The 24,309-nt window shown below is 39.2% G+C and overlaps 3 protein-coding genes and 1 long non-coding RNA gene across 7 annotated transcripts; 3 read left to right on the top strand and 1 right to left on the bottom strand.

Moving 5' to 3' along the window:
• Window positions 1-1,559: 1,559 nt before the first annotated feature.
• On the bottom strand, window positions 1,560-4,000 carry LOC147314893 (diablo IAP-binding mitochondrial protein-like). 4 transcript variants are annotated; one of them, XM_086261999.1, is made up of 6 exons: window positions 3,667-4,000; window positions 3,357-3,474; window positions 3,074-3,199; window positions 2,575-2,685; window positions 2,273-2,369; window positions 1,560-2,123 (listed from the first exon to the last, which is right to left on the bottom strand). In XM_086261999.1, the coding sequence occupies exons 1-6, from the start codon at window positions 3,801-3,803 to the stop codon at window positions 1,918-1,920; spliced, it is 795 nt and encodes a 264-aa protein (XP_086118125.1). In that variant the 5' UTR covers window positions 3,804-4,000; the 3' UTR covers window positions 1,560-1,917. The 4 variants fall into 4 exon arrangements, with proteins under 4 accessions (XP_086118125.1, XP_086118126.1, XP_086118127.1 ...); XM_086262000.1 differs by having other exon boundaries at window positions 3,357-3,471; XM_086262001.1 differs by lacking the exon at window positions 3,074-3,199.
• A 4,709-nt stretch (window positions 4,001-8,709) lies between these two features.
• LOC147314892 (uncharacterized) lies at window positions 8,710-10,104 on the top strand. The gene is made up of 3 exons (XR_015124535.1): window positions 8,710-8,875; window positions 8,997-9,079; window positions 9,190-10,104. It is a non-coding gene; the product is annotated as an uncharacterized LOC147314892 (long non-coding RNA).
• A 2,894-nt stretch (window positions 10,105-12,998) lies between these two features.
• On the top strand, window positions 12,999-13,964 carry LOC147314891 (odorant receptor 131-2-like). Its single transcript, XM_086260292.1, has one exon. It carries the CDS (start codon window positions 12,999-13,001, stop codon window positions 13,962-13,964), a length of 966 nt encoding a protein of 321 aa, XP_086116418.1.
• Window positions 13,965-20,026: 6,062 nt separating this feature from the next.
• LOC147314890 (odorant receptor 131-2-like) lies at window positions 20,027-20,964 on the top strand. The gene is made up of 2 exons (XM_086260426.1): window positions 20,027-20,064; window positions 20,142-20,964. The coding sequence occupies exons 1-2, from the start codon at window positions 20,027-20,029 to the stop codon at window positions 20,962-20,964; spliced, it is 861 nt and encodes a 286-aa protein (XP_086116552.1).
• The last annotated feature ends 3,345 nt before the right edge of the window (window positions 20,965-24,309 follow it).

The following is a 24,309-nucleotide window of genomic DNA, read 5'->3' as shown; positions in this document are numbered from 1 at the left end:
CAGCTTTAATATCATTTACGTCTTGCATATTTCCAGAACTCTATATCCATAATCACATACTGTGTATACTACTGTTTATAATATTATCTTACTTATTTTGTATTTGTTTGTATTTATTTGTATTTTTGTATTTTTCTTCTGTACCTGAGCTGAGGTAAAGCATAAATTTTCCCGCCATAAGATCAATAAAGTCTTATCGTATCTTATCACTTGGGGTTCTTGGCTAGCTTTGCGTTAGCATGCCGTCTTGCAGATGTTTGCAAAGAGCTGAAGTTCTGTTAGCAGTATCATCAAAATCAGTATAACTTTGTTGCATGCTACAACCAAAACTGCAGACAACATTGGTTTAGTACGGAGCCCCGCAGGGGACATGGGAGAAAAAAAAATTAAGACGGACTTTTGGGAGATCTCGCAAAACAAACTCGGGATCTCGCAAAAGTTGAATTCCAACAATGGCGGCAGCTACTTAGTTTTAATATTACTCTTTCTGGGTCACAAAATACACTTTTAAGATATTTTGAGGCGTGAATGTAGTTGTGTAAACGTCAGATACCTGCTCAGTTTACAAGACATCACATATTTGCAAAAGTGCTCCGACGTTTTTGGAGATCTGACACCCACTAGCTCGAAGCTAACGGCTCCCATCAACACTGTGCAAAACGAGGGATTTAGGAAAATGATCAACATCCTAGACAAACGCTACACAGTGCCGTCCCGCAACTATTTTTCTATTGTTGCACTACCTGCTCTATACATGCAGTGTCGAGCAACGGTGGAGACGGAATTTCAAGCAGTACAACATTTTGCGGCAACAACAAAACGTGAGACATTTGTTGTTTTTATGTTTATTTATTGTTTTTATGTTCAGTCTCAACTGTTACGAAGTTGATGTGCAGTTAATAAGTGCAATAAATATTTATACTGGAAAAGAAAATCGTGAGAGAATCGTGATCTCAATTCTAAGCCAAAAAATTGTGATTCTCATTTTATGCAAAATCGTGCAGCCCTACTATATGACTACATTAGAGCACTTTACTTGTTGTTCCTGGAGTATTTAAAAGTAAAATTGGAGGCAGAACCTTCAGTTTTAGGCCCCTTTTATGTGGAACCAGCTTCCAATTTGAATTCGGGGGACACACACTATCTCTACTTTTAAGATTAGGCTCAAAACCTTTCTTTTTTCTAAAGCATATATTTTGGGCTGGATCAGGTGATCCCCATCCACCCTTAGTTATGCTGCAAGAGGCATAGGCTGCTGGGGGATTCCCATGATGCATTGAGTAGTCCTTTTCAGTCACCTTTCTCATTCACCATTTGTTAATAGAAGTCTCGGCATTGAATCATTAATTACTATTAATCTCTGGCTCCCTTCCACAAAGGGAGTATTTCGTCCCACTGTCGTGATAGTTATAATAGGGGATAATAGGGTATATGATTGTTGGGTTTTTGTCTGTATGTTCTGTTGTAGGGCCTACCTTACAATATAAAGAGCCTTGATGTTGTTGTGATTAGGCACTCTATAAATAAAATTGAATTGAAATTAAATCTTTAAAAACAAGGAGGAGGACACAGTCATTTTATTTAAAAAAAATCTTTGTTACAGCAAAACATATATTGTAATCCACTGATGGATAAGAATCACTGGAACAAAATATTAGTGATTCCATCGTTTTCCTACATTTACTAACCCTAATAAATAGTCTTAAATAAAAATATATGCAAGTGGTTTATTGTTAATTTTATTTTCAAAATTAGCCTTTTGTGCTTTGTTCTTCTGTGAAAGTAAACATGTAAATATCTCACAGCAGGAAAGCTATTACAGCAAAAAGAGTAGAAAAAGTTTTCAAAGTTGAGCTCATATTACTTTGAAATCAATAGCACTTGCACATTGTTTTCCTGTTTTCCCATATGTCTGTGTTAGTCCTCTCGTAGATAAGCCTCATGCACCTCAGGCCCATCACTATCCTCAAGGAAGGCAGCATATTCTGCCATCCTCTGGATCTCTTCTACTTTTGTCTCAGCCAGCTTCTTATCTGCCTCTGCAGAAAGTTTCTGTGCTTCTTCCACCTGCGACTGGGCCACCTGGATGTTTGTCCTCATTGAGATGGATGCCTGGTGAGCTCCTGGAAACACAGATTCATTTTGTCAGATTTCTAAGTAAAAATATAGGTGTATGCAACTATTCTCAGAACTTTATAAAGTAACAGCACATGTTTCAAATTTGATTGTAATGACTTCATTCATCCATAATTCAGGAAAATATTCTTCTCACCTGAAGTGCACGCTGCCTCAGCTGCCATTTTACACAGGCTGATGGCATTGATCCAAGCTGATTCATAACGTTTGCATTCGACTAGTCTTTCACTAGCCTGTTAAGACAGAGAGAAGTGACAAACTCAATAATTTTGTGGTGTAAAAGCTAATTTCCAAAATATAAACTCAACACAAAAGTACATTAAACATTTGTTTTAACCTCTTAAGCCCCAACGCCCGCTGATACGGGGGCAAAAGGCAGGCGATCAGGTAGGCTTGGGGCTTAAGAGGTTAAGAACAAAGAGGACAACACACACCAACCTCTGCACGCCAGCCATTGATCGCTTGCTGGAGTGAATCCTCCTCTGCTGGGGTAATTTTTCCCAGTGAGGCCAAATATTGTCTTTGAAAAGCAATGCGTGAGTGCACAGCCTGTGAGTAAACAGAGGGAACAAAAGCAGTCAGTTACAGTACACAGCAACATTTGAATTACAAACTCAGAAGAGTTTGTAGGACACTGAAAAGTATTTCGGGCTACTTGTGTAAATTCAAATCAGACATACAAGACTTTATTTTAGATTTTTTGCAAATTTTATCCATTGTCTCTCAGTTTTTGTAAATTGGTCCAAGTAAATTAAATTCCAAAGTTTATTGTCACCATATTTAATATTAGGCTGAAAACTGCTGCAGTATATTACTGAATAGATGTGTCCAGATGTTTTTGTCCTCTCATATTTGTGTTGAATTTAAAAGAAGCTTTTTTAAATCTTTTGGGATATGAAATTTTACAAACCATGTCTTACACACTGTAAAAAGCTACCTTTGAATAGTCTGCAAGGGCATCAAAGTAAGCCAAGGTGGTCTGGGAGAGGAAAGTACATGAGCTGTCTGTAATCACTGAGGCAGCTCTTCTGATCAGAGAGTCATGTGAGAGGTTTTCCACTTGCTGCAAACAAATCAGTGTTTTTTAGTCTTTTCTTTAATTTCTCCATATGTATATTATCTATAAGAAGAAGAAATTTTCCTGAAGAGTCAACATTAGTGCTAGTTGTAGGTGACTGTACTAATTCATACTTCTATGATATTTTTGGAGACTCACCCACCTGTGTAAAACGGACAGTGCAAAACCCACGGGCAACGCTTAAAGATGCTATGCTCATGTGTGAAGGCTTTATCGGTTCCCCAAACTTCTGGTTTCCAGGTATCCTGCTCTCAGAGCTGCTGTAGAAACAGTGCAGAACGTTAGGAGTAGGACCAGCAAACAAATTAATGATATTTCAGTTTGAAATGCTGTGAGTTATTGTCCTATGATCTGATTTGGACCAACTTGTGGTAAATATCAATTAGTACCAAAGATCAAAGTCCGGCTTTAACTTTGCAAAGCATTTTGTTGAATATTTATTCTTAACTTACCCGAGGAAACGAATGCAGGCTGCTCCTCTCCTCAGCACGCTCTTGCTGGTCCGCAGCACTGAAATATCTATCTGATTCCGCACAAGTCCTGTAGCGGCACGGCTCGCACACACTGAACACTGACGAACAGCTTGCATTTTGCAGATTAATTTGATCTGCTGCACTTACAGAGTCTATTTATCTAATCTGTAAAATAAGTTCCTGGCTGGAGGTTTTTCTGTTCAGTTTAAACCTTGCACTTTTCTCACTGTTGCCTTTCCTTAGTAAAAGTCTTACTTGCTGCTAGAGAGGTTTGAATCTGCTCTGTGAATAAAAACTATCATGTCTTGTCAGTATTTATAGTGACTCAGCACCACTCAATTACGCAAAAGGCATTGATCTGTTGACTGTCCCTGCAAATGTGCGTATTTGGTGTTATCTCTAAAACCCTGTAGATACGTGCAGGTTAGAGACCATTTGTGCTGGTTGTGGACTTTCTATCTTTTACTATGTCTATCACTGCTTAGGGTTTATATGTATGGCTAGATGTAGTTAATGGCAAAAAGTTTACCAACTTTCATTACATTTTAATTTGAAAAAAAAAAAGCAAAACAACTATTTTTACTCATACAATTTCCCACACCTGAAAAGGGGCTTTTATTTCATAATGTACAATTAGGGTTAGGGCAGAGCAGAAGATTGATAAAGCACAAGGGCCAAACTCTGTTTTTCATTTTTCATTATCATTTTTTGTAATGTTGCATAACTACAACGAAAGTCAGTAGCCACTACCTAGAACAACAAACTACTGGGAGTTGCATTGTGGGTAATATAGGTGTTTTGAACAGGCTTATTGAAGCTAGTAACTTCAAATGAAACCACCCCAGGTTAACACAAGAGCCAAAGATTGGAAGTAGGGCTGTTGTGCATGCTCACATTGGTGAGGAAATGAGACAGGAGAGACCAAGGATTGAGTGAAAATAATTAGGGAATTACAGGTAAAGCAAGACAAAGGTAGCAAGAAAAAAACAAAAGATGCATAAGGGAAAGTTTCCAAAATAGAAGGAAGTGACTGTAAGTTGTGTACCACATCTGGTCATGGCACACTATACTCCTTGAAGAGGTAGATTTGTCACAATTCGGGTAGACTGTGGTGCATATGTAGTGCATTTGCTGTCTGTGCCTAACGTCAGCATTTCTTCATCAACTACCACTGTGAAAATCACTATGTTGTGTGTAATTTATGGTACTGCAAATCTATCACTTTGCATACAGATTTCCATACAGACTCATAGGGAGAGGGGTTTTCACTAACTGCATGTCACTGAGTGTAAATGGCCTATACATCAGTCGAACGGTTGACAAATGGACTGAAATAGGGAAGAGAGCAATATTGAAGTTCACTAAGAATGTGAAAAGTATGCAAAAACATCAACGATTAAAAAAATACAGAACATAACTGAAACAGATACAGTGGGGCAAAAAAGTATTTAGTCAGCCACCGATTGTGCAAGTTCCCCCACTTAAAATGATGACAGAGGTCAGTAATTTGCACCAGAGGTACACTTCAACTGTGAGAGACAGAATGTGAAAAAAAAATCCATGAATTCACATGGTAGGATTTGTAAAGAATTTATTCGTAAATTAGGGTGGAAAATAAGTATTTGGTCACCTCAAACAAGGAAAATCTCTGGCTCTCACAGACCTGTAACGTCTTCTGTAAGAAGCTTTTCTGTCCCCCACTCGTTACCTGTATGAATGGCACCTGTTTGAACTCATCATCTGTATAAAAGACACCTGTCCACAGCCTCAAACAGTCAGACTCCAAACTCCGCCATGGCCAAGACCAAAGAGCTTTCGAAGGACACCAGGAAAAGTATTGTAGACCTGCACCAGACTGGGAAGAGTGAATCTACAATAGGCAAGCAGCTTGGTGTGAAAAAATCAACTGTGGGAGCAATCATCAGAAAATGGAAGACATACAAGACCACTGATAATCTCCCACGATCTGGGGCTCCACGCAAGATCTCATCCCGTGGGGTCAAAATGATCATGAGAACGGTGAGCAAAGATCCCAGAACCACACGGGGGGACCTGGTGAATGACCTGCAGAGAGCTGGGACCAAAGTAACAAAGGTCACCATCAGTAACACACTACAACGGCAGGGAATCAAATCCCGCAGTGCCAGACGTGTTCCGCTGCTGAAGCCAGTGCATGTCCAGGCCCGTCTGAAGTTTGCCAGAGAGCACATGGATGATACAGCAGAGGATTGGGAGAATGTCATGTGGTCAGATGAAACCAAAGTAGAACTTTTTGGTATAAACTCAACTCGTCGTGTTTGGAGGAAGAAGAATACTGAGTTGCATCCCAAGAACACCATACCTACTGTGAAGCATGGGGGTGGAAACATCATGTTATGGGGCTGTTTTTCTGCCAAGGGGACAGGACGACTGATCCGTGTTAAGGACAGAATGAATGGGGCCATGTATCGAGAGATTTTGAGCCAAAACCTCCTTCCATCAATGAGAACTTTGAAGATGAAACGAGGCTGGGTCTTCCAACATGACAATGATCCAAAACACACCGCCCGGGCAACAAAGGAGTGGCTCCGTAAGAAGCATTTGAAAGTCCTGGAGTGGCCTAGCCAGTCTCCAGACCTCAACCCCATAGAAAATCTGTGGCGGGAGTTGAAAGTCTGTTGCTCGGCGACAGCCCCAAAACATCACTGCTCTCGAGAAGATCTGCATGGAGGAATGGGCCAAAATACCAGCTACTGTGTGTGCAAACCTGGTAAAGACCTATAGTAAACGTTTGACCTCTGTTATTGCCAACAAAGGTTATGTTACAAAGTATTGAGTTGTATTTTTGTTATTGACCAAATACTTATTTTCCACCCTGATTTACGAATAAATTCTTTACAAATCCTACCATGTGGATTCATGGATTTTTTTTTCACATTCTGTCTCTCACAGTTGAAGTGTACCTCTGGTGCAAATTACTGACCTCTGTCATCATTTTAGGTGGGGGAACTTGCACAATCGGTGGCTGACTAAATACTTTTTTGCCCCACTGTATTTGGTTTATTTCTGCTGCACTATTTTCAGACACTTTCTCGCCTCCCCCCCCCTTTTGGATCAAGTTAATCTTGTATGAACAATATGACATAAGTGCAGCACTGAGTCCATTGTTTTGTACAAGTCATCTAAACTGTGTTCAAAACAAACAATGTTAAAATAGAAAGTTTTAATTACTAATGCAAATCTTAAGATATCAAATATGCCAAGATGAATTTTGGCAGGTAGTTTTTCAAAATGATGCACAAAACATTACAAATGTTTTCTTTTCCAAAATAAACTTTTTGTGTTGGAATCCAAAAAGAGACTACAGTTGTTTATGGTGGAGAAAGAGGGCCTCAGTTGGGAAATGAGGAACTGCTGATGTCATAAGCTTCGGTTTTAATTTTTTTTTTCTTTGTAAGTACTGCATTAAATAAGCTGATATGATCAGATAATAAATTGACTTCAACAGGTTTAAAACTACTTTGAGGAAAATGACTGGAGAAACTATATACTTAGGTGTTGAATCTCAGGAAAACTACAACATGATGAGCACATTGGATGGTCATACAATTGGGCCAACACTGTAGCAAAATAATGCATCATTTCTTCGTCAAATCTGCATTACACACATACTTCACCTTCTCTGCGTTTCTCTCTGTGTGCCATTTAATGTTCCACTAAAACTCAACTGGCCAAAAGTCTGGCAATTGCCCTTTGTCTGATGCAATGAAAGTTATTTGCTGAGCTGGGTTCAAAAAACAGAAAGTTTGTTTTGGACAGAACTGTGGCCCAGTCCTCTGGGGTCCTCATTACTGACGCAGAACTTACGTAAACAGCTGACAAACCCCCATGAGCTGCTCTCTATAGAGTCAACTGGTTTGCCAAACAAAAGAAAACTTCGGGTTGCTCAATGGGACTCGAGAGCTTTGTGTTAATAATCAGCGAGTCTGTTAATTACTAAGCGGGGGACTTGGGACATGCCCTCTAACGGCCCTCTGGAGATTCAACACTCAATGAAGAAAAACCTCTTAATAGATTTCATCACCTTTTTTTAAAAAACAATACTGTTGTTGCACCTGCAGCTCTATGCTCTGATTACCAACTTGAGTGATGTTGTGCAAGAATGTTAAACATTGTCACAAAAAGATAATGCACTATGTCAAAGATACCACAGGTTTTGTGCCAGTAGGGTGTTTGCCATTTTTACAAGACCAGGACAAAAATCTAAGCAGCATATACCAGTACAGACCTGAAAATCACAGTTGGAGGATAAACAAAAATTAAATGGTGCATTGTGTTCAAAACATTCAGGCCATTCCTGCTGGAGTTCTGATATACAGAGGTCCACATATTTGTCCTCCTATCTGGCAAAAACATTACTTCTCATATGATACCAGCAATTATCATCGTTAAAACCTTACTGAACACTTAATCACATGTCTGAACATAATCCTGGACTTCATCAAGAGTCTGATGGTCTGTTTAAGTAGCTTTGAGCCATTGACAGTTTTGGACAATCCACTACAAACTAAGATAGTATGACCAGGTAGAGTAAACTTAGATTCTGGTAAAAACCCAAAGCCAAATCTTAGCTAGATGTCTAAATTCTTTACCAGTGATACTGCATTTAGAGCTGCCAGACCAAATGTGAGCAATAGTGTGCCATCTAGCCCACCAACCATTTTCCATTTTCCACTTTGTTAAAAATACTGACTGAAGGGGTTCAAACTCTAAAACATTTTATTTTATTGATAATCAAGCAAATTATTTTTAACTTGCAGCTAACTATACATTTTATCAAATGTTTTTTTAAATATAAAAAAACATCTTAAAGCATTAGATTCTTGTACTACATTTTCTTGCATTTTCTCTAACAATTATGTCCAACATATAACCAGAACTGGCCCACCAAATGTCCAATCTGTCATAGTGGATGGTTTACAAAATGTGGAAATTTTAAGAACAAAGTGGTGTGCATTTTGGACCTACATCTGCATTTTCATCAGTATCAGCATTTGTGGCTTTTCTACTGTGTTCGAGCCTTTTTCCGTGCCCTCAAAGTACAGCTTTTGGTACACATGAACCTTCATTGCATAAGAGGCTTCCAACATGGAGCCAAGTTCAGCAAACTTTTAAGCCTGTGGGATGGAAAAACACTGAGCTTAGGAAGGTAATTACTGTTCTGGTTTATGATCATTTAGGTGTTTTTTAATTCTTGGCTGTTGGTTTAAATATTTTATATATCTTGATTATGAAGGTTAACATATACATTAAATTCTTTGACCCTACAGTCTTTTCTAGGGATGGGTACCAGTATGCACCGGATAGTACCTGTTGCCTGTGTCCTTGTCTTTTGGGAAAATACTTTACACAAGTAATGGCTCAAAGAGGATTCCTTTTTTTTTTTTACTGTGCTGCAATTGTTTACTGGATTGTTTGTGCCATTAATTAGTGTCAACTAATTTTTATTCAATCTCCGCACAGGATATGCTTGTGAAGATGGAATATGGGGGAGAGCAGAAGTGCGTTGAAGTTCCACAAAGGGATGAATGAAGGACATGCATATTGTATTGAAGAAATAAGTGATGAGAATGCTGTTATTTGCATTTACCATGTCAGACCTTTTGATAAACAAAATTCTAATGAAGTGAGAACATGTATACTGTTACATCTTTCAGAAAATGTTTTGAAATTGTGGTGCACAGTTCAGAATAAATGTTTTTCAAAAACCATTGCATCTTTTTAGTAAATGTTTATTTCCAAAAGAAATTTCTAGAAGTTCAGAACAGTAAAATTCCCGCTTTTTAGAATGAATTTGTCACGGTTCTGGGTCCGTCGGACCCAGTAGTTTGAGTTTTATTATGTTTTGGTTTTAGTTTGCATCAGGGATTGTTTTCTTGTTCTCTTGTAGTGTTGATTATGATGATGTTTATTATTTGAGTTTCATGTTTCTGTGGTGTTTAGGATTTGTTCTTCAGTTGTGTCTGCTTAGTATTTGTCTAGCTCCATGTGCCATTTTCTGTCTGTCTCTCTATGTCAAGTTTGTGTCTTAGTGTGATGGTTGCTTGTTCCTGTTTTATTGTGATGGTCTGCGTCTCATGTGAGTGTGTTCAGTTTTACCTTTGTCTCGTCTTGTTGATTATTCCCAGCTGTGTCCACCACCTGTGTGTAATTCCCCTGTGATTCTCTGTGTATTTAAGTCATGTCTGCCGTCATTGTAGTTGCTGGTCCGTCTGTGTATTCCACCCTGCGTCATCTGTGTGTTTCCCTGCTGTCAACCGCCAAGTGTTTCTGCTCATGTTCAGGTTCGTGTTCTGTAGTTAGTTTGTTCCCAGTCTAGTTAGTCATAGCTCCCTTTGCCGTTTGTATTTACTTTCATGCGCAATAAACCACCTTCACACCTTCACGACTGCCTGCGTTTGGATCCTCCTTCATTGCCTCCACACGGCTCACCTCACTCGCCGTGACAGAATTAGAAGATAACTCTTACGTAGTTAAACTAAAATACTCTTTGAGAGTTAATATATAAACTCTTAACACAAAGTGTTAAATTATCAACTCCAGACAGATTTGGTGTTTAACACTAAATCAGAGTTAACGTACCAACTCTCCAAAAAGAGTTAAATTAACACTCTCTGGTGTGGACCCATATAGACACTTTAATAGTGTTGAAATCAAATCCGACAGTGTTAATATGGACATGCTGGATTTGCTGTGTACACTTTGGATTCTAGCCAATCATTTTACCTTTCCAAGGATAGTAGGCAGGCCCAGGTACGTACATTCTTTTAGAGCAGAGCTACAGATTAAAAATGCCCAAGGCGAAGTGGTCAAAAGTCTGGCTGTACTTCACAGCAAAAGATGCAAACTCAGCAGCCTGCAACAAGTGCTTTAAGCTGATACTGTGCAAAGGAGGTAACACCTCGAATCTGATGAAACACCTGACGATGCATAGCGTTTTTTTAAAAGCCAAGAAATGCACCGTATTTGATAGCTTGCTGCGAGACCTCACACCGAGCGCATCTACTGCGGGTGTGGTGCCTGTTATCAGACCCGGAGTTAGCAACATCCCCCAAGAACCCGAAGAGGAGAGTCCTGGCCCCTAGCCCTGCCAGTGTAGCAGAAATGATGACGGATGATGATGGCAGCAGCAGCCGTTCTTCTCTGCGTGAGTAGCTTAATGTTGTTCGTGTGTAATTTACGTTGAGTAGGCTCACCACGTTATTACATTAATGCATGTAAGGTGAACTAGCAAACACTGCCGTAGTTACATGCGGCTGTCCTCTTGTTTGATGGCAGATACTCCCTTCACCCTGGCCAAAAATGACCAAAGAAAAAGTGGGAAACAGCTAAACATGAGAGGTTTTTGGACAAAGTTTGTGTTTTTTTTCCATTGTTTAAGCACTGCTTCCAGCCAAAAGTGATACCACATATGCCCTATAGCTGCAGAAAAGGCTAACATTGTTATCTTTTTACAAAAAAAACAGCTAAACATGAGAGGTTTTTGGACAAAGTTTGTGTTCTCCATTCTTTAAGCAGCGGTTTGAGCACTGTTTAAACACCTGCACCGTTTCAAAAGTACCGGTTTGGCACCGGTATCGGATAAAACCTAAACGATACCCATCCCTAGTCTTTTCAGGAGGACATTTAAAGGAAATAGCGTAGGACTGAGGCCTGATGATCTTAATGCTAGTCCCAAAAGCATGTTGCTAAAATGAAACTTTCCAGTAAAAAAATAATGATGACAGCATACTGTTTGTTACTTAACCATTATTAGTAGACATTTGTTCCTGTGCTTGCAAGCCAGGCTTGACACCCCAGCATAATTTCTTCTGTCTTTATATAGCAGCTACTGAAAAGCTAATGCTGAGACTTCCTATTATCTAAAACCACTGGATTGGACCACAACAGCTACAGCCATCTTTTTCATACAATCTGTGCTAGAAGGCATGATATATCAGTGCTTCAAAACCACATTTTGGGTCACTAGGTGAGGTCAAGGTAGCTACATTTATTTTATAATCGGAGTAAGAACTGTGCCTTTTAGTCAATTTAGAAAAATCTATAGAAGTTATGTCTTTTTTGTACTGTAAACAAATGCAGCCACACCCTCATTAGTCACACCCAGATTAAGGTCTAACTGTATATAATTTTGTTAGCAAAATTTATTAGGTAAAAAAACTCATCCTACTAAGACATTGCTACACCAAAAAATACTGCAAAGCTCAGATGATAATGATCTATATTTATTGTGGTTTTACTTAATACATTTTTACTTTTGCTATTGTATTTTGCTGCTCAGGAAAGCTCACTGGCTCACATACCCCTCCACTAAATATAATATAGTTTATATTCAGGGTATTTGTGTTTTGTACTGTTTAAAAAAAAGAACATTTACTTTTTTAATGTACGCTAATATTTTAGCACCAGTAATTGTGAAATTTTAATGATCTTTGTTGTCAATATGAGCAGTGAAATTAAAGTGAATTTAAGGAAAAAAAGTAAAAATACAAATTGATAACATTTAGTCAGTATCAACTGCTGCTTTTGATGCCTTACAACACAGGTGTCGGACTCCAGGCCCTGAGGGCCGGTGTCCTGCAGGTTTTAGATGTGTCCTTGATCTAACACAGCTGATTCAAATGGCTAAATTTCCTCCTCAAAATGTCCTGAAATTCTCCAAAGACCTGGTATTGATCTAATCATTTGATTCAGGTGTGTTGACCCAGGGTGAGATCTAAAACCTGCAGGACACCGGCCCTCGAGGCCTGGCGTTTGACACCCCTGCCTTACAATATAGAATCACTTGTCTGTTTAACTTCCTTTCATGGATCCTGTGATAAAAGGTGCTTTATCCTTTTCCCCTACAGTAATCTGTAGTTAATGAGAACCATGATGCTTAATGACGATAGCATGAAATTAATTTATCTCTGGGGAATCAGCACTGAGTCAAACATAAGATAACCGATGCCAAACAGATCAGACAAGAGAAGACCATCTTTGACACTTTGATTGCTGAAAACATGTTGTGTGCTGAGAAGAAGAGAAATCTGAGCTCTTCTAACAGACAAAGTCATTGTTATTAGGTGAGCGAGGCACTGTCTCATTTTAATGGGTAAATGGTTTGTATTACAGGGTGATTTGACTTTACTGATTATTTTATTAACATGAGGCAGCTAATTTCTGTTGTAAATGTAAATGATAGTATGCATTATGTTTTATTTTATCTTCTGTATATGGAAGTTTAAGTTGTGCTTTTTTTTAACAGGTGTGCTGCAACTTAAAGCTGCAGAATGCAGAATCTGACTGAACTTCCTTTTAATGCAACTTCCCAGAAAAGCCTGTCTGTTATCATCAAAGTATGTGCAGTTATCCCCTTCTTCTGCACCTTCCTCTTCTGCATTGTTGTCATGCTGCATGTGTTTGCATCTCACAGGCAGTTCCTAAACACTTCACGTTACATCCTGTTTGCCCACATGTTGATCAATGACACCCTGCAGCTTCTGTCCTCTGTGCTGCTTTTCCTACTTGTAATGGGTCAGGTAAAATTTCCCGTTTTCTATTGTGTTCCTCTGCTGTTCATATCCACTGTTACTTATCAGAACACACCTTTAATCCTGGCTGCAATGTCCCTGGAGCGTTATGTTGCCATCTTCTATCCCCTGCAGCGCCCGGCCACCTGGCGCTCAGGCCGTATCTGGATCATTAATCTTTGTCTGTGGCTTACAAGTTGCATGTTCCACATCATTGAGTACTCCATCGGAAAACAGCGTCCTGCTGTAGATGTCCTCTCTACACCTGTACTCTGCAAAAATATACTTATCAACTCATCTCCAATCCAAGCATTATTCAGAACTGCTGTGAGTGTGATGTTCTTTGCAGTTGTGGCTGTTGTCATCTTCTTCACATATGTGAGAATCCTGCTGGAAACCAGGAAGCTGAGACAGGACAGAGTATCTGTGAATAAAGCCAAGCACACTGTGCTGCTGCACGGCTTTCAGCTGCTTCTGTGCATGTTGGCTTTCACGCTCCCCATCACTGAAAGTCTCACATTGTTATACACTAACTGGCCAGTGGAAGACATTGCCTTTTTCAATTATTTCTGTTTTATCCTAATCCCACGCTTTCTTAGCCCACTCATCTACGGCTTCAGAGATCACAGTCTGAGGGGCTACATTGGGAAAACATTCCTCTGCTGCTTAGACACAGTCAAGCCCCATTTCAGAAGCAAACAGCAGGACAGCTTGTCTGCTTCTTGAAAAAAAAACAGTTTAGACTCCTGCAGAAAACCTGTTCAGAGTATCTGCATCTCTGTCTGTCGGTTGCCCGAATGAACACTAATGAACAGCAATTTTTTATGCTGTGATTATTTTTTTCATTCACACTGGCCATGAACAGATTCCTTCTTATACTGCACGTGGAACAAACTAATATCATGAAGTGACAGTAAGTGGAAAAAGTTACACTGAAGCGAAAACAAACTCTTTGTATTACTGTTCCTCCTCTAAAGCTCAACATATATACATGTATATATAAATGCTAAATTAAGATATCCACTTTATTTGTCTGATTAATATGTTTCTAAAGCTTCATATTACCTTCACATATTTTTGCACAGAACAGGGAATCTGACTCATGAAAGGGGCTCTGTAATTATCAGGTAAATATTTACAGTAAATAAAAAAAAAAATTCCAGTGGTAATTTGAGCACATAAATATTGATTTGACTTCTTTTCCTTAAAAAGGCCAATAAAAGGTGTCTAAAATCTTAATAAGAAACTCGTCATGTTGGTCATGTGTTTGTGTCAGATTGCATGTTTGACTAAAAGTGTGATATTTGCACTAATAAATGTTTGACAACTCCATTACATCCCTAACCTACAATAGTTGTTTGAGTTTAGAGCGAATCTCAGAAAATACTTTTTTATTCTTGTTTCAATTTTGTCACTTTGTTAACAAAAATAAGTGCAACACTAAAAGATGTCCCTTTATACTGGAAGGAAATTCTATAAAATTGTGATAAAATGTCTTTATCATCTCAGTTTCATTTTTTAACACATTATCATGAAATCATCTTAAACTGCACTCTGGTTTAAAAAGTTGTCTTGATCAGCACTGGGGAAAATGTTCCCGATCTGAAATTAGTGAAAATGACCTTTTGAGCGAAGGATTTATTGATAATTTTGACATTAGTAATTTAATATGTAAATAAGATTTAAAAAATGAACTGGCTAAATCTCTCGGACTGTCTGTGAAAACAATCATGACCCCAAATGTTTTAGAGATCTAAGGCTGTTAAACATAAACCAGCAGAGACTAAAAATCTGTGCCAGAACCATCAGACAAGATTACTCAATTGTGGGAGTGAATTTAGCAGAACTTTTGAATGCATATGTTGCACATATTAAGATGAATTGAAACCAGTGTAGCTTTGTGAGTTTGCCTTTACTGCAAGTGTATAGACATAGTGCGTCGTTACACATTTGTACAATCTCACACAGCTCATTCAGGCTCACTGCCTTTGTCCTGCAGATGTCGCTGTGATTCCAAACACGGTTTTTAAACTGTTTTTAGGAGCAGATGATTTCTCTTTTATTTTCAGATTTTAAAATACTGACTTCACAGTAAAACGTAACAAAATATTGCAAATATATATGTATGTGTGTATATATATATATATATATATATATATATATATATATATCGCATTATTTGCTCAGACTGAACTTATTTAATCAGAAACAGCATCCTTGACAACCCCATAAATCTGATGATATTGGTGAGCACATGAACGCAAATTAATCGTTCTGAATGAATCCAGGCTGTATGTATGATATGATGAACAGAGGGCGAAGACGGATCTCAGATCAGCTGAGAGCCTGCTCCAAATGCAGAAGCGGTACTGTTCAGCAAAAACGGGGAGACGCAATTAAAGTCAATGGAGAGGCTTGTATAAACCTTATATGTATGATATTATTAAAAAAATGCAGAAAAAATAGATTTAAGGTTTTTGTGGCTTTATTTCACTATGTTGGATGCAGGATCACTGATACAAAACATACTAAGTCACTTCCCGCTAATTTATACAAATAACTCAATAGTTCTTCTGTGGAAGTGTTTCTAATTTTGTGAAGGAATCTTTTGGTCACGAGAAATCAAACTTTGGCTTGATTGTGTCGTGGTCTGGGTGAGTGCTGGGGTTTTTCCACTGAGCCACAGTTCCACCCCTGGGTGGATTCGCTGCTTTCCTGCATGTCTCCACACCTGCTGGCAATTGAGCTGCCAGTACTTAAGACCAGCGGTCACCACTCCTCTTCGCTAAGTCTTCAGCTAATCACAGTTAGTGCGGGTCACCATAGTAGTTCACTGAAAGAGATTTTGTTTGCAAGAGGATTATCTTCAACCTGTGCTTTTTCTTCCATCAGCTATCCTGTTGTCTGCCACCTCCATCTCCTGGCAATACACACTTTCATCCTGAAGCTAGTTTGGCAGCTCTTTGCGTCACAGCACCTCTCGGATTCACTCACCTGCCTGGTGAATGTTTCTTTATGGTTCACACTCACCAGGATTTACAGACTCAGTCACTAAAACTTGTCTCCTCTCTTTCTAGTGTTCAGAGCCTCCAGGTCATGTTTCCTGCCCCTTGCCCCTGTACATATCCCCTCGTCACAATTCTCTGGTGCTTTCGTAAATCTAGTGTTTCTCATAGTTTAGCGTCACTCCTGTTTACCACCGTAATTGAAGTCCCATGTTATTCCTCATAGCTCACAGTATTTGTCAGGTATGGAAGAGGATTAGGGCCACTGGAGAGGAGAGAAAAAAAAGAAAAAAAGAATTCTGACTTTAATCTCAGAATTTTTTATTTTATTTTTTTCCCCCCAGTGGCCCTAATCCTCTTCCGTAGTCAGGCCCTAGGAAATAAAGTTCTGTTTATTACGCTCGTCCGTGCCTCTGTGTATGATCTGCATTTGAATCTGGTTGTCGAGTTCGGCCTTGGCCGTGACAGATTGTGGTGGATTTTTGCAGTGTTTGAGCTGGAATAAGCTCAATATTTATGGTATTTATATGAGATACGGGTTTCCTGAAATCAGTCTAATATTCTAATTGATACTTTGCCCATGGAGGACTTTGGCAGATGTTAATTTAATACTTTATACCCAGAATTTGTATCTTTTTTTCATATTGTTCCTTTCGTCTGGTGAAAATAAGGTTTTGTGCATAAAAATGCCATTTTTATTATTGAGTTTTTATTATTTTCAGTCTGAAGACCCTGTTTAACAATACTGTATCTTCACACAGTTTTTATGCCAAAGTATTCGACCTGCACACAGAACTTTACAAAGGTCCAGCGGTCGCAATGGCCAACCCTCTGGTGGCTTGTACTTTGATCAGAAGTCTTCATTCAGAGTGGCTGAATGTTGTCTACAGCAATGAAGCCCTCAAGAACCTACAAGGCTGCCCCTCTGCCTTCTTCAAAGACACATCTGTCCCCTCATCTCTGCTGTTGCTACCCAACCCCTCCCCATTCACCTTTTGCCCCTCTGCTGTCCAGTCCTCAGGTCCAGTTACAAGGAGGAAGAGGCTAATCTTGAAACTGGAAGACCTTAAGACTTTTCCCTAAAGTCTTCCCAAAAAGTTGATTCTGTTCATCTGGTCGTGACGTTTTCAGTGGGAGAAACATTTCGTCACTCATCCAGGGGACTTCTTCAGTCTCAGCTGACTGTAGGTTTCCCCAACTTTATAAACAGAACATTTGGATAATGACTGAAACCGGCACCACTGATTAATAATGGGTGGAAGGTCAGTTTATTGATCATTAAAATGCAAATTGATTAGTCACCACTGATCAATGGCCATGAGTACCATTCACAGAGAGTGACTTGTACTCAATGGCTGCAATCACAGTACTGTAAGATGGTGAAAGATGTACCCTTAGGCCCCTCCTCGATTCAGAGATGGTCCTTCTCTTTTCATGTGTCCATCCTCATCGTTGGAAGACTGTCCACTGGCCTGTAGGTGTAAATGGACTGCGGAATCCTGGCCTGACGAGTTAGCTCTTCTGTGTTGTGCCATCTTCTTAGCCAGAGGTCGTTTGGTTTCCCTGATGTATAAATCACTGCAATCCTCCTGGCACTTACTGTAACAGCATACGCTATATTACCATATTAGAGGCCAGATCCTTGGACCAGATTTTGCTGCAGTGTGTTTTGGGGTTGGAAAGCAGAGGAAACAGAGTAATATAAGTGGCACTCACAGCAACTGTTGAATTTGCATATCAGAAGATGAAGAAACTGACCGTACAGCCCATTGTTTGTCAGTGGTGCTCATTTCAGGCATTGTGCATATGTACTGTTTATAAAGTTGGAGAACCCTGCAGTCAGCTGAGACTGAAGAAGTCACTTGGCTGAGCAACAAAACTTTTCTCCCATCCAGATAAACAGAATAATTTAGAGGGGGTTTCCTTACCTGGATGACTGAACATGCATCAAGACAATGTAAACTTTGTGACTATAACACTGACAGTATTATGAGGGAATTGCTTTGCTGGTCCAGGTAAAATTGCACTGCATGTGGCACAAAATGAGTCCTGCTTTATTACATTGTTAGTAAGAAACACTTAAAGGCCCATGTTTTACTCTTAGCTCAGAGTGAATATGATAATATAGTAAACTTGTTTTGTACTAAACCTAAAAGCTGGATTAAACTAAAAGGAAAAACTATGAACAGACAAATTAAAAATACTTTGATGCAACTGTGTAGAAAATAATTATAAAAAATGATACAGAAGTCTGCCTTAAATTAACCTTTCAATAACCCTACACTGACAGGCTCAATATGAAAGAGGCCTCACCAACATCCCCACATCACAAACTGTCTCTACACTGACTTCCACAGTCATTCTTAAAATTTAGTTGTACATAAATGTGGTCAAATGCCATCGCCCAGACGTTCACAAGCAGTTTATACAAGAAACAGCTGGCCCAATTAACCATGATCATTTGCAAGGTGTCCATTCAACAAAGTCAGTGTAATGTGAGGGCCAAGAGAGAGAGTTGGACCCCAAAAGCAGACACAACAGACCAAGATTTCCAAACACTGAAATCTTTATTCATCACAAAGAGGTCTGGGATAAGAGCAGGGCATTGAAAGGTAATCATGCAGGTACAGCAGCAACTGTAACAGAAGGAGAGGAGGGTTATAAGCAGGCACTGAGAAAGATCGAGGATATTGCTGGGAGAAGTGTTGAGTCAGAGTTTGCGTGAAGAATAAAGTACGAAGTATCCAGGAGGGGCTTTTGCTGGGTGAGTGTCAATGGAGATGAGTGACGGCGGGCAGGACGGCAGGCAGGTGAGTTCTTTGATCCTTTTCATATTTCCAATGAGCAATGGGTTGGCAGCAGCAGGTGAGTAGTCACGGGTAGCAGATCTGCTCCAGGAAATCCGAGGAAAGAACTGGTTAGTGTGGGTTAGTGTGGGATCCAGAAATGCCAAAGACTGAAGACAAAGAGAACAATAGATTAACACAGGATGTTACAAAGTTTAAACGAAGCATTGAGGCTGATTTACTGCTAAAGAATAGCTGACAAACTGGCGAAGACTAGAGGTGTGAGCTGGTCCTAAATACAGGTGAGCTAATTACTTACGATGCACTGCAGGTGAGGAGAAGAGGACGCATGAAACTGGGGGTGGAGATGGAGCTTGGTGCTCTGAAAAGGAAAAAACAATTTGTAGAAATACAAATTGAGAACATTTTTCCTAATTTGACTGTTGCAACTGCTGCTTTGGATGCCTTGCGATATAGAATCACTTGTCTGTTTAACTTCCTTTCATGGATCCTGTGATAAAAGGTGCTTTATCCTTTTCCCCTACAGTAATCTGTAGTTAATGAGAACCATGATGCTTAATGACGATAGCATGAAATTAATTTATCTCTGGGGAATCAGCCCTGAGTCAAACATAAGATAACCGATGCCAAACAGATCAGACAAGAGAAGACCATCTTTGACACTTTGATTGTTGAAAACATGTTGTGTGCTGAGAAGAAGAGAAATCTGAGCTCTTCTAACAGACAAAGTCATTGTTATTAGGTGAGCGAGGCACTGTCTCATTTTAATGGGTAAATGGTTAGTATTACAGGGTGATTTGACTTTAATGATTACTTTATTAACATGAGGCAGCTAATTTCTGTTGTAAATGTAAATGATAGTATGCATTATGTTTTATTTTATCTTCTGTATATGGAAGTTTAAGTTGTGCTTTTTTTAACAGGTGTGCTGCAACTTAAAGCTGCAGAATGCAGAATCTGACTGAACTTCCTTTTAATGCAACTTCCCAAAAAAGCCTGTCTGTTATCATCAAAGTATGTGCAGTTATCCCCTTCTTCTGCACCTTCCTCTACTGCATTGTTGTCATGCTGCATGTGTTTGCATCTCACAGGCAGTTCCTAAACACTCCACGTTACATCCTGTTTGCCCACATGTTGATCAATGACACCCTGCAGCTTCTGTCCTCTGTGCTGCTTTTCCTACTTGTAATGGGTCAGGTAAAATTTCCCGTTTTCTATTGTGTTCCTCTGCTGTTCATATCCACTGTTACTTATCAGAACACACCTTTAATCCTGGCTGCAATGTCCCTGGAGCGTTATGTTGCCATCTTCTATCCCCTGCAGCGCCCGGCCGCCTGGCGCTCAGGCCGTATCTGGATCATTAATCTTTGTCTGTGGCTTACAAGCTGCATTTTCCTCATAATCGAGTACTCCATCGGAAAGCAGCGTCCTGCTGTAGATGTCCTCTCTACACCTCGACTTTGCATATATTTACTTATCAACTCATCTCCAATCCAAGCATTATTCAGAACTGCTGTGAGTGTGATGTTCTTTGCAGTTGTGGCTGTTGTCATCTTCTTCACATATGTGAGAATCCTGCTGGAAACCAGGAAGCTGAGACAGGACAGAGTATCTGTGAATAAAGCCAAGCACACTGTGCTGCTGCACGGCTTTCAGCTGCTTCTGTGCATGTTGGCTTTCACGCTCCCCATCACTGAAAGTCTCACATTGTTATACACTAACTGGCCAGTGGAAGACATTGCCTTTTTCAATTATTTCTGTTTTATCCTAATCCCACGCTTTCTTAGCCCACTCATCTACGGCTTCAGAGATCACAGTCTGAGGGGCTACATTGGGAAAACATTCCTCTGCTGCTTAGACACAGTCAAGCCCCATTTCAGAAGCAAACAGCAGGACAGCTTGTCTGCTTTATGAAAAAAACAGTTTAGACTCCTGCAGAAAACCTGTTCAGAGTATCTGCATCTCTGTCTGTCGGTTGCCCGAATGAACACTAATGAACAGCAATTTTTTATGCTGTGATTATTTTTTTCATTCACACTGGCCATGAACAGATTCCTTTTTATACTGCACGTGGAACAAACTAATATCATGAAGTGACAGTAAGTGGAAAAAGTTACACTGAAGCGAAAACAAACTCTTTGTATTACTGTTCCTCCTCTAAAGCTCAACATATATACATGTATATATAAATGCTAAATTAAGATATCCACTTTATTTGTCTGATTAATATGTTTCTAAAGCTTCATATTACCTTCACATATTTTTGCACAGAACAGGGAATCTGACTCATGAAAGGGGCTCTGTAATTATCAGGTAAATATTTACAGTAAATAAAAAAAAAAATTCCAGTGGTAATTTGAGCACATAAATATTGATTTGACTTCTTTTCCTTAAAAAGGCCAATAAAAGGTGTCTAAAATCTTAATAAGAAACTCGTCATGTTGGTCATGTGTTTGTGTCAGATTGCATGTTTGACTAAAAGTGTGATATTTGCACTAATAAATGTTTGACAACTCCATTACATCCCTAACCTACAATAGTTGTTTGAGTTTAGAGCGAATCTCAGAAAATACTTTTTTATTCTTGTTTCAATTTTGTCACTTTGTTAACAAAAATAAGTGCAACACTAAAAGATGTCCCTTTATACTGGAAGGAAATTCTATAAAATTGTGATAAAATGTCTTTATCATCTCAGTTTCATTTTTTAACACCTTGGTTAGTATTATCATGAAATCATCTTAAACTGCACTCTGGTTTAAAAAGTTGTCTTGATCAGCACTGGGGAAAATGTTCCCGATCTGAAATTAGTGAAAATGACCTTTTGAGCAAAGGATTTATTGATAATTTTGACATTAGTAATTTAATATGTAAATAAGATTTAAAAAATGAACTGGCTAAATCTCTCGGACTGTCTGTGAAAACAATCATGACCCCAAATGTTTTAGAGATCTAAGGCTGTTAAACATAAACCAGCAGAGACTAAAAATCTGTGCCAGAACCATCAGACAAGATTACTCAATTGTGGGAGTGAATTTAACGTAACTTTAATGACGTTTGAAGGGACACATCCTCTCATTCTTTCAGTGAGGATTTATGATTAACAGGGACTGAGTTGCATTCAAGGTAACTCTAAATGCTTTTTGGCTCTCTGTGAGTTAGTTGGACTTTATAGCAAATATTTAAAATTGTATGGTGTCAGTATTAAAAAGAAATACTTGCAGGAGTATCTGGATGCAGAACTTTTGAATGCATATATTGCAAAGATGAATTGAAACCAGTGTAGCTTTGTGAGTTTGCCTTTACTGCAAGTGTATAGACATAGTGCGTCGTTACACATTTGTACAATCTCACACAGCTCATTCAGGCTCACTGCCTTTGTCCTGCAGATGTCGCTGTGATTCCAAACACGGTTTTTAAACTGTTTTTAGGAGCAGATGATTTCTCTTTTATTTTCAGATTTTAAAATACTGACTTCACAGTAAAATGTAACAAAATATTGCAAATATATATATATATATATATATATATATATATATATATCGCAAAAATATATCGCATTATTTGCTCAGACTGAACTTATTTAATCAGAAACAGCATCCTTGACAACCCCATAAATCTGATGATATTGGTGAGCACATGAGCGCAAATTAATTGTTCTGAATGAATCCAGGCTGTATGTATGATATGATGAACAGAGGGCGAAGGTTTATCTCAGATCAGCTGAGAGCCTGCTCCAAATGCAGAAGCGGTACTGTTCAGCAAAACTGAGAGACGCAATTAAAGTCAATGGAGAGGCCCGTACCCTTATATGTATGATATCATTAAAAAAATGCAGAAAAAATAGATTTAAGGTTTTTGTGGCTTTATTTCACTATGTTGGATGCAGGATCACTGATACAAAACATACTAAGTCACTTCCCGCTAATTTATACAAATAACTCAATAGTTCTTCTGTGGAAGTGTTTCTAATTTTGTGAAGGAATCTTTTGGTCATGAGAAATCAAACTTTGGCTTGATTGTGTCGTGGTCTGGGTGAGTGCTGGGGTTTTTCCACTGAGTCACAGTTCCACCCCTGGGTGGATTCGCTGCTTTCCTGCATGTCTCCACACCTGCTGGCAATTGAGCTGCCAGTACTTAAGACCAGCGGTCACCACTCCTCTTCGCTAAGCCTTCAGCTAATCACAGTTAGTGCGGGTCACCATAGTGGTTCACTGAAAGAGATTTTGTTTGCAAGAGGATTATCTTCAACCTGTGCTTTTTCTTCCATCAGCTATCCTGTTGTCTGCCACCTCCATCTCCTGGCAATACACACTTTCATCCTGAAGCTGGTTTGTGCTTGGCAGCTCTTTGCGTCACAGCACCTCTCGGATTCACTCGCCTGCCTGCCCTCCTGTCACAGTACTCAATCAGACTACCATCTCCTGTAGACCAAAGACTGCTCACTTGGACCTCTCACCCCTTCCTTGCCATTCCTCCACCTGCCAAAGTAAGAATGTTTCTTTATGGTTCACACTCACCAGGATTTACAGACTCAGTCACTAAAACTTGTCTCCTCTCATTCTAGTGTTCAGAGCCTCCAGGTCATGTTTCCTGCCCCTTGCGCCTGTACATATCCCCTCGTCACAATTCTCTGGTGCTTTCGTAAATCTAGTGTTTCTCATAGTTTAGCGTCACTCCTGTTTACCACCGTAATTGAAGTCCCATGTTATTCCTCATAGCTCACAGTATTTGTCAGGTACGGAAGAGGATTAGGGCCACTGGAGAGGAGAGAAAAAAAAAAAAAAGAATTCTGACTTTAATCTCAGAATTATTTTTTTTATTATTTTTTTTTCCCCCAGTGGCCCTAATCCTCTTCCGTAGTCAGGCCCTAGGAAATAAAGTTCTGTTTATTACGCTCGTCCGTGCCTCTGTGTATGATCTGCATTTGAGTCTGGTTGTCGAGTTCGGCCTTGGCCGTGACAGATTGTGGTGGATTTTTGCAGTGTTTGAGCTGGAATAAGCTCAATATTTATGGTATTTATATGAGATACGGGTTTCCTTAAATCAGTCTAATATTCTAATTGATACTTTGCCCATGGAGGACTTTGGCAGATGTTAATTTAATACATTCTTATCTTTTTTTTTTTCATTTTGTTCCTTTCTTCTGGTGAAAATAAGGTTTTGTGCATAAAAATGCCATTTTTATTATTGAGTTTTTATTATTTTCAGTCTGAAGACCCTGTTTAACAATACTGTATCTTCACACAGTTTTTATGCCAA

The sequence above is a fragment of the Aulonocara sp. 'chitande type north' Nkhata Bay genome, linkage group LG14 (genome assembly GCF_057382095.1).
Source record: "Aulonocara sp. 'chitande type north' Nkhata Bay isolate Kocher_YH1m ecotype deep benthic linkage group LG14, A_spYH_male_GT1.1, whole genome shotgun sequence".
Lineage (NCBI taxonomy): Eukaryota > Metazoa > Chordata > Actinopteri > Cichliformes > Cichlidae > Aulonocara > Aulonocara sp. 'chitande type north' Nkhata Bay.
This window is presented reverse-complemented; position numbering and strand designations above follow the sequence as displayed.